Here is an 18615-nt window from a genome sequence, read left to right as displayed (position 1 = left end):
CTGGGATTGCAGGCGTGCACCACCATGGCTGGTATTATACGTCGCTGGGATGGGACCCAGGGCCTGATGCACATTCAGCTTGTTCTTCAGAGGAGGGCACAGCTTGTTGTGTCTTTGCTAGGGAAGCAGCTCCTGGAATTCCCCGGGGCTTTGAGGGCAGAGCCTCTGAGAGCAGCCAACTGCCCCAGGGCAGGGGCAGGACTTACAGCCACTGCATAGCGGGTCACGTTGTCCTTCTCACTTTGCCGGATCACCTTCTCCAGGTCTGGGCTGTCATGGGATTCCCCGTCGGTGATGACAATCATCACTTTCTTGGCCCCTTTCCTTCCACCCTTCTGGAAAGCCTCTGAGCTGGAAGTAGAGGCAGGGGTGAATCAGAAGAGGGATGTGGGAACGGGGCAGCCTGATGGCCTCTAGGGGGCAGCCGTGGGAGCCGTGGGCACCCCAGAAGCTCAAGCTCTGGACTGTGGGGACACCAGACCTTGAGCAGAAACCCACTTCCCCTTCGGCCTGGGAGCAGGCATCTGTGTAATGTTTACTGAAAACAATTCAGTGCTTTAAAGCTCTTGATAGGGCTCAGATAAGGGCTTGCTCACTGAAATACCATGCCTTTCACACCCCCTACGGCTAGATGCCTCTTCCTGTCCCCCCTGTGGTGTCTCCCCAATTCTGGGGCCGGAGATTAAACCACCAGCCAGGAGGGTGAGAAGTCTGGAAAGAATGATATGTAGATGAATGGCAGAAGTCCTTAAAAAGGGAAGCTCCTTTTTCTTAGAGAGACTTCTCCTGAGACTTCTCTCTCCTAAGCGGACTTGGGAAGCATAAAGTTTTCTTAAAGCAACCGACCGGTCTCTGTGTCATCTATCCCGACCATCTCGCTACATTCTCAGATGCAGGCCGCACAGCAGGTGCGACACTGGACCAGGATGCTTTTCCTCCAGCTGCTGAGCAGGGTCTTGGATGTAAGTGCATGTGTGTGCATGTACAATGTTGTGTGTGAGAGTGAACATTTGCATGTAGAAGCCAGAGGTTGACATTGAGTATCATCCCCAACATATCTTTTGAGACAGGAGCTAGCTTGTCAGTAGCCGCTAGGATCCATCTGTCTCCACCTGTCTCCACTTCCCAAGCACTGGACTACAGGCGTGAAGCTGGTGCTGCGGGAGCTGAAGAGCTCAACTCAGGCCCTCTTGCCATTTTCCCAGCTCCAGATCTGTTGCGTTTAAAAAGTGTAAAAAGGTTGCAGCCCCAACTCTGCTGTTTTGGTAGGCAGAGGGATGGGAAGGAGGGGAGATTATGGCCCAGTAACCTTCAGTGGGATACGTCAGTGGCTCAGATACACAGCTGCATGCTAGGATTTCTTGGGAGGTTTAAACATTTTTTGATGCTTGGGCCCTACCCAGACCCAAGCACTTAGGGGGTATAGTTTGGGCATTAACATTTTTCCTTCCTTCTTTCCCTCCCAACATCCCTCCCACACTCCCTTCCTCCCTCCCATCCCTCCCTCCCTTCCTTCTTTTCTTTTGTATTTTTCCATGTGTGATATGGAATGCATATGTGTGTGTTCACACATGTGTGAGTGCATGTACATGTGTACATCAGAGGTTGACATCAGTGTCTTTCTCCATCAATCATTGTCTACCTTATATATGGGGGCAGAGTCTTTGACTTGTCTAGCTAGCCAGCTTGCTCTAGAGACTCCTCATCTCTGCCTCTCACTGGGATTACAGAAAGGCCCCATGTCCACCTGGCATTTGTCTGAGTTCTGGGGATGAATTCTAGTCCTCACGCTTGTACAGCAAGCCACTTGGCCTGATGAGCATCTGTACTGGCTGGCTGACACAAGCCGGAGTCATCAGAGAGGACGGAGCCTCAGTTGAGGACATGCCTCCATGAGATCCAACTATAAGGCATTTTCTCAATTAATTGATCAATGAGGGAGGGCCCAGCCCATGGTGGGTGATGCCATCCCTGGGGTGGTGGTCCTGGGTTCTATAAGAAAGCAGCTTAGCAAGCCATGAAGAACAAGCCAGCGAGCAGCACCCCTCCATGGCCTCTGCATCAGCTCCCGCTTTCGGGTTCCAGTCCTGTTTGAGTTCCTGTCCTGACTTCCTCCAAAGATGAACAGTGATCAGGAAGCGTAAGCCAAATGAGCCCGCTCCTCCCCCACTTGCTCTTTGGTCATTCTGTTTCATCATAGCACTAGAAACCCTGACTAAGACAGCATTTCCCTAGCCTGGCACCGGTATATTCTTCAAAGTCTAGTGAGTGTTCAGAGTCCACACCACTTCCCTAAGGACTGAGAAGGTACGGTGCCCGGTGACCTCTTGCCTACAGCACATGTGGGATGAAGCCGCACAAACTTCTGACTTCCCCTGCCAGCACCACCTTCCCATCTGTCTGTGGAAATATTAAACACCAAATTCATGGGAAATATTTATCTGCGTTTAAATTGTGATTTCGTGTTGTGTAAAGGGATTTGCTCCTTTGTAAATTAGATTATAAATTCCTTGAGAATAAGGATTTTATACTTGTAATAGCAGCATTCTAGAAAGCAGACAACCATGGAAATTCAGCCAGGTTTTTGCTCTAACCAGCACTGGCTCCATTTTTCTCATGGAAAGCCCAGAACTAACTAACTAGAGCTTTCTCTCTCTCTCTCTCTCTCTCTCTCTCTCTCTCTCTCTCTCTCTCTCTCTCTCTCTCTCTCTCTCTCTCTCTCTCTCTCTCTCTCCTCCCCTTCTTTTAAAAGATTTATTTGTTTTTTGTTTATATGACATATATATGTGTGCCATGTGTGTGACTGATGTCGGAGGTTGTCAGATGAGGACATCTGATCCCCTGGAACTGAGTTAAGATGGTTATGAGACACCATGTGGGAGATGGGAACTGAACCTAGGTCCTCTGTAAGAGCAACCAGTGCTCTTAACTGCTGAGCTATCTTTCCATCCCAAGGCCTAGGTCTTGACAAAGGTAAACCAGGTTCTTGGTGGTCCTCCCATCATCTCTGTGAGCTGTTCACTTCCCTCTGCCCACACTGGGCCCTTTGCTGATTCTAGAAGGTACGGGGCATGTGCTGAGCCTTAGAGCTGCCTACTCAACCCATGATGCCCCCTTGTAGCCCCCTGTGGGTCAGTGCCCTCTGCTCATGGCTACCTCAGTGGCGTATACCCTGCTTCCCTATTGACAGGTCTGCCTGGTGGAGGTCAGGCCTCTCAAATTTGAGTTGAGATTAGAGTTAATACTTGTCAGAGTCCTGTGCTGGTTGGAAGCCACCAAGGCCAGGGACCACAAATCACTATCTTTGTTACCCCTTGGACTCATGGCTTAGATCTTGGCCTGGTAGTAGTTTCACAGACAAAAAGAAACAAAAACATCAAACAGACAAAAACAAAAACAAAATAACAAAACCAAAGGCAATAGCAGAATGAACTGGAGATAACCACATCACAATTAGGTGAGAAGACCCAAGAGAACTAAGCAACTAAGCTCAGCCCACTGTCAGAACTTTGGGAATTAACAAGTCACTGTTTGGAAGCACCAAACGGTGGGTGCATAGCAGGGATAGTCAAAGCAGTATCTGAGATTTGCACGCATGCACGCAAGCGTACGCGCGCATACACACACACACACACACACACACACACTTTTTTTTTACCGTGCAAATTCAATGCCGAATGCTGTGCGGGTCTCTGTCCCTCCTCTCTGCTCTATGTGGCTGGCAGCTTCCACCACATCTTTCACAGATCTGTAGTCGTTGAGGTGGAACTCATGGACTGCATCTTCTCCGTACTGAACTATTCCGACCTGCAAACCAGAGCAGAGGGTAGCAGAACCCTGACACTCAGACCTGCATTAGTGAGAGTCCGCTCTCCAAGGAGTCCTTCCTAGAAGAGACCACAGGCCAAGGGAAACAGGCTGTTCTGGGAAAGAACAGATGGCTTGATGGGACAAATCAGGGGCACAGAGAGAAGGGACTTGGTGATGAGAGGGATGGCCCATCAAGTTGAACATCTTCCTTAAGAAGATGGAGAATGAACACAGACTAGGAGTCTAAAGCATCAGGAGCCGGGGTTGGGGAGAGACTCCAGTTGATAAAGTGCCTGCCGTGTGCAAGGAGAATTCGGATCCTCAGCACCCATTTAAAGCTGTGTGTGGTGGTATCTGCAGGGGCAGAAACTGGTGGATCCCTGGAGGTCTCTGGTCAGTTACCCCTGCTGAACCAGTGCAGGTTCAATGAGAGACCCAGTCCCCAAAAATGCAGAGAGCAATTGAAGAAGACACCCGGCATCGACCTCTGGCTTCCACACACATGTGCACACGTATTTGCATGAATATATGTACATATCCACATGAACACATGAACCTGCACCCCTACATCCCAGACCTCACATCCAACTCCAACCCAGATCCCCACTCTGCAGAATTTATCAGGAGCAGTGTGTGGGTTTATTAGAATTTACCAGGACCCATAGGGCTGTTGACCAAACTCTATAACAAAAAGTCCCTGGAACTTGGATGAAAAGAGGTTTGACATTTCCAAAGTGGAGAATGCTTCGGCACTATTAATAGCTTCAAAATAAATGCCAAGCTGTAGTGACTGGTTTCAGAGACTTGGTGATAATGTGCTACTGTTGGATGGGTTCACCAAGTTCTGGGTCCAAGAACCCTTCGAATGCTGGGTACTCACCCCAGGGCACCAAGGACTGTCTTCTGGTGGGAGGGGGCTTGTCACTGTAGGACTTGGCTCCCTTTTAACAACCCTACTAGTCAGAAGGTTTCATAAAAAGCTTGTGTATGTGTATGTGTGTGTGTGTGTGTGTGTGTGTGTTGTGTAGGGTTCTGTGGTATATGTGTGTGTGGTGTATTTGGTATATGTGTATGTGTTGTATGTGGTGTGTATGCCTTAGTGCAATGTGTAGGGGTGTGTAGAATATGTGTGTATGTGTATAGATGTGTGGTATAAGTGTATGTGTATGCATTGGGGTATGTACATGTGTGTATGCATGTGGGGTATGTACATGTGTGTGTATGTGTATGCATGTGGGGTATGTACATGTGTGTGTATGTGTGTGGGGTATGTACATGTGTGTGTCTGTGTGTGTGTATGCATGTGGGGTATGTACATGTGTGTGTATGTGTGTGTATGTGTATGCATGTGGGGTATGTGCATGTGTGTGTATATGTGTGTATGTGTGTGGGGTATGTACATGTGTGTGTATGTGTGTGTCTGTGTGTGGGGTATGTACATGTGTGTGTCTGTGTGTGGGGTATGTACATGTGTGTGTATGTATGTGTATGTGTGATACAGGGGAGCTGGAGGTTTCTCAGGCGTCATCTTCAGGAATGCCATCCACCTCCTTTGAGACAGGGTATCTCATTGACTTGAAGCTCACCAATTAGTCCAGACTGACCGGCCGCTACCTTCCCAGCACTGGGATTACAAACACACACCACCATGCCTGGCATTTTGGCATGGATTCTTTCTGGATATTGGGTCACTCCTCTGGCATAGAAAGAATTTTACAATTGACACCTGTGACTTTGGCACTTCTGCCTCTTGGTCCTCATCCAGCCAAAATACTAGGAAATAAATGTAGCCTTTGTCCATCCATGTTTCACAGATGTGCTGGCAGCAAGTCCATTCCAAGTCACTCCATGCCTGACTCTTCCCAGCGTCCACATGCCTGACTCTTCCCAGCGTCCACATGCCTGGTGTTCCCAGGGTCCACATGCCTGGTGTTCCCAGGGTCCACATGCCTGGTGTTCCCAGGGTCCACATGCCTGGTGTTCCCCAGTCTCTCTGCAACCCTTTCTATGTCTTTCCCCCTTTCCCTGACTTCTGACTCTCTAGCCGTTGCTCTTCATTAGCGGAGTCAACCCCTGAAGGCACCCTTGGTGTGCACACCAGAACGGGCACCTGAGGCAGCAGGTCCCAGTGCTGGCTGGCCTTACCAGCTCCTACCCTTTCATGGGAAGATGCTGCCTACTGCTGCAGGGCCAACCGCTCAGGCAATGGGTTTTCAGCGCTACTGCTCAGCAGAGGCGAGCCCTGGAGACACTCACCTGGATCTGGCCAGGGCCAATGTAGAACTTTTTGAGGATACTGATGAGGAAGTGCTGGACCTCCACCCAAGGGTAGATGCTGTTAGAACCGTCCAGGACAATGATGATGTCCATGTAGGTCTGGCACCCTGGAAGCAGGGATACAATCAGGGCCATCAAGGAACCAGTGCCCACAAATGTCCAACATTCTTACTCAAAGACACCTTTTGTGTGTGTGTGTGTGTGTGTGTGTGTGTGTGTGTGTGTGTGTGTGTGGCCAGAGGTCATTTCTCAAGAGCTATCCACCCTATTTCTTTTTCACAGGGTCTCTCCTGTAGAATACTTTTCTTATTTTTCTTATTGTAAGCTAAGTGAGCTGGCAGTAAGCCCCAGGCATCTGTCCTGTTTCGGCTTCCCCAGTGCTGGAGTTATGAGTGTGCATCGCCATGTCTGGCTTTCTACATGGGTGCCGATACGGAAGCCTCACGCTCCCATGGTAAGCATGTGCCCAGTTCCAAGTCTCTCATGTTCTGAATGATCATCTAGAGACCAGCGGAAGAATGATTGTTGACATTTGTCATCCCCTGCATGGATGGCTGTCTCAGGCTAGGCACTCATTTGAGCCACACAGGCAAGGCAGTTAGGACACCCTGGTTCTACATCACTACCCAGTGGGCTGTTTGAACAGAGCTGAAACTGAACCTGACCCCTTTGCTCCCATCAGAGCCTGATGGCTGTCGACCAATCAGTGCTTCCCTGGACACTGCCCCTGCCGGAATCAGCACCATTTCCTTTACTGCCACGGGCAGGTGGTGTCTTCCACTAGCAACCTGGATAAATGGGCTTCACGTTTCATAAAGGAGTCATCAAGGAAAAGCTGGCAGAGTGAACTCTGGCATCAGCCTGTGTCTCTTGACCTGGTTACTCACTGGCTGCGCAGCCCGAGGGCAGTCCCTCTCAGTTTTCTGTGCTGTAAAAGCGGCATAATGACTAAGAGTTGCCATCAAGGGTTAATGGGGAGACGATTCCAAAGGCAAGAGCTCAGAGTCTTAGCTGGTCCTATTTTTACTCTTTTTTTTAAGACAAGATCTCATGTAGTACAGACACTGTGCCCCGTCTGTCGTCCTTCAGCCCTCTCTCAGCAGACATCAACCTTGGGGTGTCTGTTCTTCTCAACAGCCATCCACTTTGTGTTTTTGAAATATTCTATCACTGAGAAATAAGTTATACTACTTTGATTTCTCTCCTTTCAAGACAGGGTTTCTCTGTATTGTTTTGGAGGCTGTCCTGGAACTCGATTGGTAGGCCAGGCTGGCCTGGAACCCACAGAGATCCGCCTGCCTCTGCCTCCCAAGTGCTGGGATTAAAGGTGTGTGCCACTAATGCCCGGCTGATTTCTCTTTTAATTTCACTGTTTTTTAAAAAGACAACTTGTGCGAAGGGGGTGGAGAGATGGCTCAGTGCTTAAGAACACTTGTTGCTGTTGCTAAAGATCCGGGTTCAGTTTCAAGGACCCTCATACTAGCTTACACCATCTGTAACTCCAGTTCTAGGGGATTCTTCTGGCATCTATGGGCACCAGGCATGTACATGTACACATACATTTTGCATGCACGCAAAATAGTCATACATACAGAATAAAAATAAATAAATCCTTCTGGGTGTGGTGACACAAGCACATGCCTTTAATCCCAGCACATGGGAGGCAGAGGCAGGTGGATCTCTGTGGGTTCAAGACCAGCCTGGTTTTCATAGTTCTAGGACAGCCAGGGATATGCAGAGAGACCCTGTCTCAAAAAACAAAGCCCAAACCAAACAAATACAAACAAACAAAAACAAAAATCACTCACTCAATCAATTGATGAATCATAAAAATATACCTTGGGAAGAACCTGTTTGTTTACAGGTTTGTGGCTTTTGTGTGTGTGTGTGTGTGTGTGTGTGTGTGTATGCACATGTGTGAGTATGTGTGGACATCAGGTATCTTTTTCAATCTCCCTCCACCTTATCTTTTGAGGCAGGGTCTCTCACTGAACTAGGAGTGCTCTGATTTGGCTAGACTGCCTTAGCTAGCCAGCCCTAGGAAGCCTCCTGTTTCTGCCTCCCCTGTGCTGGAGCGACAGGCACATGCCACCAAGTCCAGCTTTTGATGTGGGTGCTGGGGATGGACCTCATGTTTGCACAGCAAGTACTTTGCTGGCTGAACTGTCTCCCCAGCCTTATTTAGGTCTATGGTTCTTAAACAGGGCAATCCCCCTCCTCAGCCTTCCCCCAAGCCCCCTTATCGTTAGAAACTACATAAAGGGCACCTTCGTTTGCAGAGTCCCCAGGGAGTGATGCCCTGGGCCAGGGCAGGAGGGCTCCACCACAGCCAGCAGCAGACAGCAATGTCAGGGTTGTGATGTCTCACTCCCTAAGAAACTCCTTGGTGCCCTTATCTTCCCCTGTGCTCTGGAGCTGCCTGGGACACTGTGAATGGACCCCATGCCTCCCCACCCCACAGGTGGCAGCTGACTAGACAGCAGTTCTCCCTTCCCTCCCCCAGCAGCGGGTGTTGAGGGGAGGCTGTCTGAGCCAGAGGCGCTAATCCCCTCGCCCTCCATAAACAGGCAACAGCTGCCTACTGAGGGTGTTTAGTCCAGAGGAAATGGTGAGGCTCAGAGCCAAGAAGTCTAGGCTTCTAGCTCCCCAAGTTTGTTTCGGAGGGAGGCTCTGGGCAAGCTGCCCAGGAACTCTGACTTGGTGTAACCATCACCCAGGTTATTTCTGTTCTCCTTGGCTCTCCACTCATGGGCTCTCCACTGGGTATCAAGAAACACCATTCACACAGTAGTCTAAATGGGTGATGCTCCAGTCTGGCCTGTTATACATGATGGCCTGGCAACCTCCTCCAAGCTCAAGATTCTACAGGAAGCTTACATGGAGGCCACGATGGTTTTCATAAATTTAACCAATTTGTTACCAATTGTCACACTGTGGGGTAGGGCAGCCTGGGATGAGGACCATACAGGGACCAGCTAGAAGGGATTCCTCTGCCCAGCCAGGAGAAGTGACTCCTTTCAGATCTCCCAGAGGGCTGAAGCAGTCACAGAACCCACATGCTGCTCTGTAGGTACAGGTAGCAGTGAGCAGAGCCCACACCTCCTCACTCGACTACCAAGCGCAGTCGGAGGAGCCTCTGGGGTAGAAGGTACTCACTCTGAAGTGCTGGGGCCACCGTCTTGGAGAACCTGAAGTTCGAGTTGACTCTTGAGCACATGCCAGTGGTGTAGTAGGAGCTTCCACACTCGTGAGACCAGAGAGGGCTGCAGGCCTGTGAAGCAACACAGCACAGAGCCCAGCTACGGACTTCAGACAGGACTCAGCCTCAACCTCCAGGACTCAAGACAGCCGTCTTTATGAGTACTGGCCTTCCTACTGTGGAGGTTTCGGAGTCTCACTGAACTCTCTCTTGCTGCAATGCGCTTGACTTTAGATGTAATGGGGGACAGTGCAAACTGGATCCCTGTCCCATTCTCCATCCTGTAATCTGGGGTGCTGGCTCTTCCTCCTCTACTTGTCCACTCCGTGTACCCCATGGGGGTCTGAGGAAACCTTTTATCTGCAGGGGAAGACCTTCCAAGTGTCACTAGGGTGGCTCTTCTCTGAGAAAGCCCTCACTGGGCAAATATCCAGGGCTGGAGCCCAATGACACTTTACCAGGAGGAGAAGAAAATGAATGCCTCTGCTCCATGGAATTTGCTGCCAAAAACCACTGTGTCAGGCTCTTGGTCAAGAGCCAAAGACGAGTTTCTCTGGGAGGCAAGGACACTGAGAAGGGGAGCCCAGCATCTGTGCCACTCATCAGGTAAGGACAAAAAAAGCTCAATCCCTTTACCTTCCTGGACTGTCCACTGAAATGAAGGACCCAATCACCAGGAAGACCCACACCCAGGTAGGGTCTGCCCCTATTGGTCTGCAGGGATGGGCCATCTGGAGGGTGGAAGAGACATGCACACAAGGCTGTGCAGAAGCACGTGTGAGGGTGTTTGGCTGACCCTCTCCACAGCCTGTCAGTGGGTCTGTGCAGGTGGGGAGGCCGGGGTTGATGTTCTTACCAAGAAGCTGTTGTCCTTTGGGTTGGTGGCAAGGCTCAGGCCGAGGCGCATGTTGTCCTTCCTCTCAGACACATTGGACAAAGTGACCCTGCCTGGAGCAGAAGAGAGACCCTCAGCCCACACCCACTTCTGCTTGTCCAGAGCCTGCTGCCCCTGGTTGCTTGAGGTGAGCCCATGGCCCATGCTCGACTGGAGGGTAGCACAGATCTTCCTTTAGATGTGTCTTTATTCCTTCCTCACTTTCTGGGAGGACTCTGCTGAAGCTCGTAGAGTCCTAGTAACTGCACAAGGCCACACAACAAGCCCACAGCACAGCCTTCACCGCCTCGTCTAGAGCTCTGCCTTCTCTAGCCAGCTAACTGCACCCCGGACATACCACAGTGCCTGTAGAGGTGGCTTTCTCTAAACAGGGACACCCCACCCACCCCTCCTGGGAACACATACCATCTGAGGTTCAGTCATCCAACACCCATTTTATACCCAAGTGCCCACCTGCCACGTGCTGAGTAGCACAGAGTAGCCCCCTACAGCTGGTGGCTTCAGCCAGCTGTGGACAGATGGATCTGCGGCAGTACAGAAACCACAGGACAAGGACACAGTGAAAGTTCTCTAGATCATCCTTTCAGGACACGGAAGGGATGGAAAAGAGCTTGGAATCTCCAGAAGCAAAGTGTGTGTGCATGCATGTGTGCACGTGTATAGGTGTGGGTGTGGGTGTGGGTGTGGGTGCATTCACGTGTGCATGTGTATCTGTAAATGTATGTGCTCGTGTATGTGTGTGGGTGTGTGTGCACACATACTCAGAAGACAAGGAGTGGGAGGAGCTGATGCATGTTGGTCCTAAGCTGCTGTAGAAACCCATGTTCTCTGCTGCGGACTTTAAGAATCTGCAACAGCAGAGGGCCCTAGAATTGTGGCTTTGTGGCCCATGCAGGACTTTTGTCCCTTTTGTGGGCAGAGGAAGCTCAACCACTATCTGTTTGCCCTTTAGGACAAGAAGGAAGTATTTAGTGGAGTGGTGTGTGTGTGTGTGTGTGTGTGTGTGTGTGTGTGTGTGTGTTCAGCATCTCCCCAGCTCTAGCACAGGCTGGAGAGTACTTCCATGAGGAAAAGCCTTGATTTGGGCATGTAGCTGCACAACGATTGCAGCGTGGCCATGCTGAGTGGCTTGGAATCCTAGCCTACTGCTTACTAGCCAGGTGGTCCTGGGCTTGCCCTCTTGCCTCCTCATTCTGTCACTGCCTCATCTGTTGGATGGTCCCCTCTCACTCTGTGTGGTGGGAATTGAGTGAGCAGAAATGCCTAGATGGGTGTGGCCAGGCCTATCTCCCAGGTGCACACTGCCGAAAACACACAGACACAGAGCTAGCTGCTGATACTCCTATTTCACGATCAGAAACATGAACACATTTGTTCTGTGAGACTGAAAACCCTGAGCATATGGACATTGAATGAGTTGGGAAGATGTACAGAGCGGGACACTGTCCTACACAGCGGTTGCAGGGCAGCCGTAAATCCAGGTTGGCCCCTGGAGAATGGCGAGTCATGCGACTGAGCGAAAGATGCCTCATCTCTTGGGTCCCAGGTTGCTCCTCTGTCTCTATATCCCTATTTCTCTGTGTATGTGAAGGTCTGGTCAGAGCACAGCCTTGGGTGTCTTCCCTCAGGCACTGTCTATCTTTGAGACAGGTGTTTCTCCTACCCTAAACTTGTCTAACTAGCAAGTGAGCTCCAAGAACATGCTTGTCCCAGCCTCCCTGTCACTGGGATAAGTACCACCATGCAGGCTTTTTTAAAATGTAGATTTTAGAGCTTGAACTCAGATCCTCATGCTTACAAGGCAAGTGCTTTACTGACTGAGCCATCTCCTCAGCCTAGCTTCCTCGTGTGCAGTGCGAGCATAGTGATACACCTCACAGGACAGCTAGAAGGCAACAGGTGACTGTAAATGTAGACATTTGTCAGTCTGCACTATATGTAACCTGGGCTGAGAGGAACCATGTGACTATGAACATGGGTGATGGGGAAGTCCTTCTGTGTATATGTTTGTCTTATTGGTTGATGAATAAAGCACTGTTGGCCAATAGGGAAGCAAGATAGGTGGAACTAGGAGAGGTGGAAGATTCTGGGAAATGGAGGCACAGTGAGTCACCATGTAGGATAGGAGAGGAGTAAGAGGTCCAGACCCTTTCTCCAGTAAGAGAAGACCACGTGGAAATACTCAGATTAGCAGTTATGGGTTAATAATTAAGTCAGAGCTAGCCAATAAGAAACCATAGCAAACGGCCAACAGCTTCATAATTAATATAGCGTCCTGCGTGTTCATTTGGGACTGACGGGAAGAATGCTCATTGCACATGGGTGTGTGACTGAGTGGCTGTCAGGGAGAGGCCAGGGGCTGCTTACCCAGGTTGAGCTTTGTGCAGTTGCCCTGGGTTACTGGACACTTGTACACGTCTCCTGTCTTCTGATGGCCATTGGTTTCCAGTGGGGCACCCACAACCAACCTGTGAAGGGAAAGAATAAGAACCAAGTGGTTGGGGAGGCAATCCTTCCCTCGGAGGCTGGCCTTGGTGGTGGTAGGAGAGGAGGAATGGGGTGGAGGACTCCTCTGATGGGGGGAACTGGGCTTTCAGCACCAAGTTGGGGGGACCGGTGCCAGGTCTGGGGATACAGAGGTGAAGACCTGCAGCATCCATGGGAGGGGTGATGCAGGGGAGAAGCTGAGGGACTGATGGTGGTTGGAGGGCAGAGGAGCCACAGGAGCCCCATTCCATCCCATGGGGAAGCCTTTTGACTTGCTCAGCTTGGGTGAGGGTTGTTGCTCAAGGGCCAGTAAGTCTGATTTAGGTGGTCAAGGCAGCCAGAAGGAAGAAGGGGCTCCCTGCCTGTGCCCGTGCCTGTCTGCTGCTATGTGGAGGAGGATGGAAATAAGCTGAAGCTCCAGCGTGAGATAATCTTGAATGATCCTCGTGGCCCTCGGACCAATGACGGTGCTTTATGAGCGACACACAGAGGAGACACAGGGAGAAGGGGAGGCTAGGCCATCTAAGACGCTATTGTCACAAGCCAGGGGGCACCAGGTGCCCCTGGCATCTAGAAGGATCAAGGAAAGAGTCTGCCCCAGAGCCAGGAGGGAGGCAGACATGCCTCCATGTCTGTGGGAGACCCTGCTCCTGCTCCTGCTGCTGAAGGGGGTCTCTGCAGCCTCCCACCCACAGGAAGAGCACACCTTGCTCACAAACACACATTCCCAGGGAAGTGAGCCACACACAGTGCAGAGAGGGAAAGCTTGTGATGGTGGGGACACATACATACAAACTGGTACACTAAGATCCCCTGTGGGTGATGAATTCCACGGTCATGATGACCCTAAGGGAGTCCAGATGTGCAATTGGCCTATATGTCTCATTCCCAGCCTCTAGGGGGCAGTATTATCCCAAGAGGCCACAGCAACCTGTGACCTGAGGTGAAGCCTAGATGACCACCTGCCCACCTGTCAGTGTGTGGCGTTCTGGTACACCTGGAGCTCTCTGGACCTTGGGCATTTGTACAACTCCCCGTTCAAAGATTTACAGTTAATAGTAGGCTAAGAACGGTGGCCTCTGAGCTGGGAAGTCGGTAAAGAGCTTACTGTGCAAGCAGGAGGACTCAGCTTTGATTCCCAGAACCTAAATTTAAAAGGTCAAGAATGTCAGTATATTCTTGTAACCTTAGCACTGGGGTGGGGTGGTAGAGATGAGTGGATCTCAGCGGTTCAGTGGCCAGGGAGTCTAGTCTAATTAGCAAGTTCCAGGCTAGGGAGACATGGCCTCCACAAAGCAATATAGATGGTGCCTGGAGAAAGCACCAGGGTTGATCTCTGGCCTCTACACATATGCATGAGTGCTCAAGTACCCATACATAGGAGTGTACACACACACACACACACACACACACACACACACACACACACACACACACACACGCACACACGCACGCACCCCAACCCTTTCTGGGGATAGTATGTTGTCATGGAATGGGTACTCCAGTTCACCACAGTGAAGCTGCCAGGCCCTGAGAACTGCAGAATATACAGGAGTGGGTTAGAGGAGACAGGCAGGAGCTCTCCTGACCCCATTCATGCAGCAGCTGCCCACCATGCTGCCTCTGGGGCTCGGACTACACAGGACGGCAGCGGCTCCTCATGGCCAATGTTCCACCTCCATGCTGACAGAGAAGGATGCCAGGCTGAAGGGGGCTTGACAGAGCTTTGCTAGAAAGGAAATGTCTGTGAAATAAGAGTCATGGTTTCTCCCTAGGGAGCCAGATAATGACAGCCTCTAAATATAGCCCCTTATTAGGTGTGCCTGGGTCTGACTGGCAGGGGTTAATTGGGCCTATAAAATCTCTTTGTCTAGACAACTTTTGGCTACTTAATTCTGGGACAGACTGCGTAGGCCATGCTGCTGCCTTCTCTCAGAGAGAGGGAGGAGGGCGAGGGATTTTAGATGAGTGCTGAAACTTCAAGCAGGATCTGCTGTAGTGTGTTCTAGATTAGGGCAGCCACTACCATCTTCTAGGAACCCCCTCCATGTGTCTTCTAGAACTCACTCCCAAACTGCTGTGGGTGGGTTCCTCACTGCTCCTTCCACTTCCAAGTGGAACACACAGGTCCAGGGCTACTTGGAGGGTCCTGGGAGTAGATGGGGACTTAGTTGAGAATCCCAGAGCTGGGTCTCCATCCTGGTCCTGTTACCAGTTTACTTCTTGGTACAGAGAAATTTAACCAGTCAACCCTCCGTTTTCCTGGCTGTGAAATGGAGCTAACCATTGCCGAATTGCCAACCTCTTACTCTCACTAATGCTAAGAGACACTGAGACGCAGAAGGGGGACTGTACCTGGGTAAACTATGCATAAAGATTGGTGACCGCTAGCAGTTGGTCATGTGTCCTGGCGGTGGGGAAGATGGAACAAAATGACAATAAATCCATTAAGTCCTCACAAACAAATCTGCATCAAGACTGCTTGAGCTTCTCAAAGAACAAGAGTGGTTCCTGTGTCCCGTCTCCAATTCTCCCAGAAATCATTTCTTTGGGGGTTCCTGGCACTTTTGGGGGAGCAGGGCAGGCTTTACTGTCCCCATAATACAGATGCAGAAATGGAGGCCCCGAGAGGGAAGCTGATGAACACTCAGTTTGTGGCAGGATTAGGACTACAGGGCTTGTGGGATAGCTTCCTCTGCGGTGCTCCAAAGGCCTCTGCCAGAGAGGGAGTCTGGGCCACCCCTCTCCCTCTGGAGTCTGGGTATGACGTGTGCCTGGTGGGGTTGAGGTTTGGAGGGAATGATTCAGGCTTGTTTTGAGGGGCTAACTGCTGAAGCTTTGGGGGAAAGGTCCACGTCATCACCAAGAACAGCCAAATTGCTCGTGGGGTCTGGCAGCCCTGTCACACCCCCCCTTCCCCGACCGTGGCCTCAGCTTTATATAGCTATATGCGGCCTTGGAGCCTGAGGGGCCCTTTGGGCTGGATACTCAATACCTTCTGGTATGGGCATCAGACAGCAAGGGAAACCAAACGGTTGTGGCAAACATGGGCCTTCCATGGCTGAGGGCTGTGCGTCATCAGCTGTGGGCTCCCAGCATTCTTCCTAGGGAAGTGATGGCTGGAGTGCTTTGGCCTGGAGGGGAGCTGGCGTCCGTCCAGCATTCATTGTAGCTATAGGCCTGTAGGAGCACCTTCTCCTGGCGGCTACCTATAAGTAGGGCTGTGCTAAGGGAGACGTCCACCTATGGACAGCATGGGCTCCTGGCTCCCAGCAGGACATTGTGTGATTGTGTGTGTGTGTGTGTGTGTGTGTGTGTGTGTCTGGTCTGTAGCCCTCCCTCCTGACATCTACCTCATAGCCTTTCCCTGGAGACTCTACAGGGATCATTCTCACATCCATTTAGTTCAGGATGTAGCTTCTTTGTCAGAGCACTTGCCTTGCAGGCTGTGATCACCTGATTGTGGTCCCCAGAAACTCTTAAGCACACCCACCCAACCCTGTCACAAAGAAAGGCATGGTGACGTGTGTTTGTAAACCCCGGACTCGGAAGGCAGAGACAGGAGGATGGATCCTTGAGGATCACTGGTCAGCCCACCCTAGCCTTTTGGCAAGCTTCAGGCCAGTGAGGGACCTTGCCTTAAAGAAAACAAGATGGACGTTGGCTGAGGAACAAAAGCTGAGGCTGTCCTCTGGCTTTCACATTCACGAGCACCTACACGCATGCACATGTGTACACACTCCACCACATTACTGTGCCCATGAGAAACACGGCAATAAGGAGCAATAAGGAGCAGATTCCTGTTCCCAGCTCAGGTGGTGGATAGACCATTAGCATCATATACATTATTTCTGTTTTTTTTTTTAATTACCTCTGTGTGTGTGTGTGCGTGTGCGCCACAATGCATGCGTGAAGGTCAGAGGTCAGCTTGTAGAGTTGGTTTTCTCTTTTTATCTTGTGGGTCCCGGGGACCACACTCAGGTTATCAGGGTTTGCGGGACACACTCTTAACTACTAGACCATCTCACCTGCCCTCCTCCGTTGTTTAATCAAATACCTGGAACTATCCCCCAGCTAGTCTTAGGAAAACAAAAACTCTCTTGTTTTGAGTATGTCCTACTTACAACAGCCCCTTGAGAGGGAACCCTGCACTCTAGATGTTTCTAGGTACCTAGTAATGGGTGTGAAGACCACGGGAGCTGGAGGAAAACGTACAGTCTTTGAGGAGGCATCCAGAACCCAGAGCAAGGACAGACTGGGTGCCAGGTACAGGTACAGGCAGAGACAAAGCTATCTTAGGAGCCAGTGTCCTGTCTCTGGGCCTCACTCAAGTCGTGGAGGGTAGAAAGCGGGCAGGCAGGGGCCAGGCTCTAAGCGCAGCCAGGTCTTTTACTGCCTGTGTCTGCCAAGGCAGGTGTGAGCAGCTCAGCTCCCATGCAGATGGTGGAAGCCAGAGTCCGTGAGCACTAGTCAGACAAGAAATTCCAACCGAGGGGCCAGCTTCTGCAGGGGATCCTGAGTCTAGCGCTGGTAGGAGCTCCTTACCAAGGGCAGACTGTAGGCTCAGTTCCCTCCCTAACCATGGCAGTACCTCTCAGCAATGCTTGCACCTTATATCCCAGGAACCCCAATAATCAATGATGACCCAATCTATTTTAATGAGTCATGTGTACACAATGTACGGACACATGGTTTTGGTTATGAAGTCAGCTGTGCACACTGGAAGCTTGTCTAGAGGCAGTTTCAGAGCCAGGACTCCAAGTTCAGTGTTCCCTCTCCACTGTGAAAACTTAAACTCAGAGTGGCAACAGGGCTGCCCTCCATAAAGCCAATGGGCCCATTTCTCCAAGGGCCCTGGCTTCTCCCCCTCTGGACTCATTCCTTCATCATTTGGTCTTTTCTCCACGACTTTGGACTTCAAAACCACACCTGGCCATCTGTCCCTCTTCTTTTCTTGCCTTCCCTTTCCCCTTCTGACATCAGACAAAGGCATGGTGTGTCTGGGAGTTCACCAATCTGCAGAATGAGAGAGAGAGAGAGAGAGAGAGAGAGAGAGAGAGAGAGAGAGAGAGAGAGAGAGAGAGAGAGAGAGAGAGAGAGTCCTCCTTCAGTGAGGCGCTCCCCCCTCCACCCCCTTCATGGAAAATGTAATCTCCTCCAGCCAGGGTGAGCCCGGTGGCTAATGTGTTCAAGATGGGGCCTGGGAAGTGCTGAGCACAGCAGGCAGAGCGTGTGTGTGTGTGTGTGTGTGTGTGTGTGTGTGTGTGTGTGTGCTCGCACATGCGCAGCAAAGCCCACCCTGGGCTGTCAGAAGAGCAGTCAGCACTGTGGTTCTTGTTGGGCCAGCAGGGGGTCGTGCCCACCTTGGCCCAGGCACCTGGCAAAGCCTGGACTCCTAGAGGCTGGGAAAATGAATTAGTTCACTCTTTGCTGGCACTTCCCTTACCCTCCCCGACTCCAGAAAACTCTTGTGAGAGATTTGAATCCTCTGTGCATGTCTTAAACAAACACATCTACTGTTTGTTTGTAGAGTTAATGTTAGGTGTCCATGTGAATAGCATAGGGAACCCAGACATTTGGTCAAACACTACCCAGGTGTTCCGGTGAGGGTGTTCTTGTATGTGATAAACAAATCTGTAGACCGAGTAGAGCAGACCGTCTTCTAGGACGTGGTGGGCCTTGTTCAGTCTGGTGAAGGCCTGATAAGAGTGGTAGGGTGGCCCATCTAAAAGAATTCTCCCTGCTGGACTGCCTTTGACTTTGATGCACCAAATCAAAGGCTCCTTCAATAGGCCTCTGGGTTGAAAGAAGGGATGGGCCGGACAGCAGGCAGTAACCACTCAGTAGTGATTGTCAACCTGGGTCCCAGACCCAAAGTAGCACGAGTCCCCTCAGGGATTCTTTGGGACATGAAGTGTGTTGGGCCCAAGCCCAGACAGCTGCAGAG

The 18615-nt window shown here is 50.9% G+C and overlaps 1 protein-coding gene across 1 annotated transcript in view; it reads right to left on the bottom strand.

The window, feature by feature from the left end:
- The window catches only part of Itga11 (integrin subunit alpha 11), a 95063-nt gene that overhangs the window by 34543 nt on the left and 41905 nt on the right, over positions 1–18615 (bottom strand). The window contains exons 3-8 of the mRNA XM_005075577.4: positions 12549–12649; positions 10143–10234; positions 9244–9358; positions 6067–6194; positions 3659–3807; positions 207–351 (exon numbers count right to left, since the gene is read on the bottom strand). Coding sequence (XP_005075634.1) covers positions 207–351; positions 3659–3807; positions 6067–6194; positions 9244–9358; positions 10143–10234; positions 12549–12649 — 730 coding nt within the window. The remainder of the gene's footprint in view (positions 1–206; positions 352–3658; positions 3808–6066; positions 6195–9243; positions 9359–10142; positions 10235–12548; positions 12650–18615) is intronic.

The sequence above is a fragment of the Mesocricetus auratus genome, unplaced genomic scaffold (genome assembly GCF_017639785.1).
Source record: "Mesocricetus auratus isolate SY011 unplaced genomic scaffold, BCM_Maur_2.0 Super-Scaffold_100691, whole genome shotgun sequence".
In the NCBI taxonomy this organism is placed as follows: domain Eukaryota; kingdom Metazoa; phylum Chordata; class Mammalia; order Rodentia; family Cricetidae; genus Mesocricetus; species Mesocricetus auratus.
Note: the sequence above shows the minus strand (reverse complement) of the source record. Positions and strands in the feature narration are given on the sequence as shown.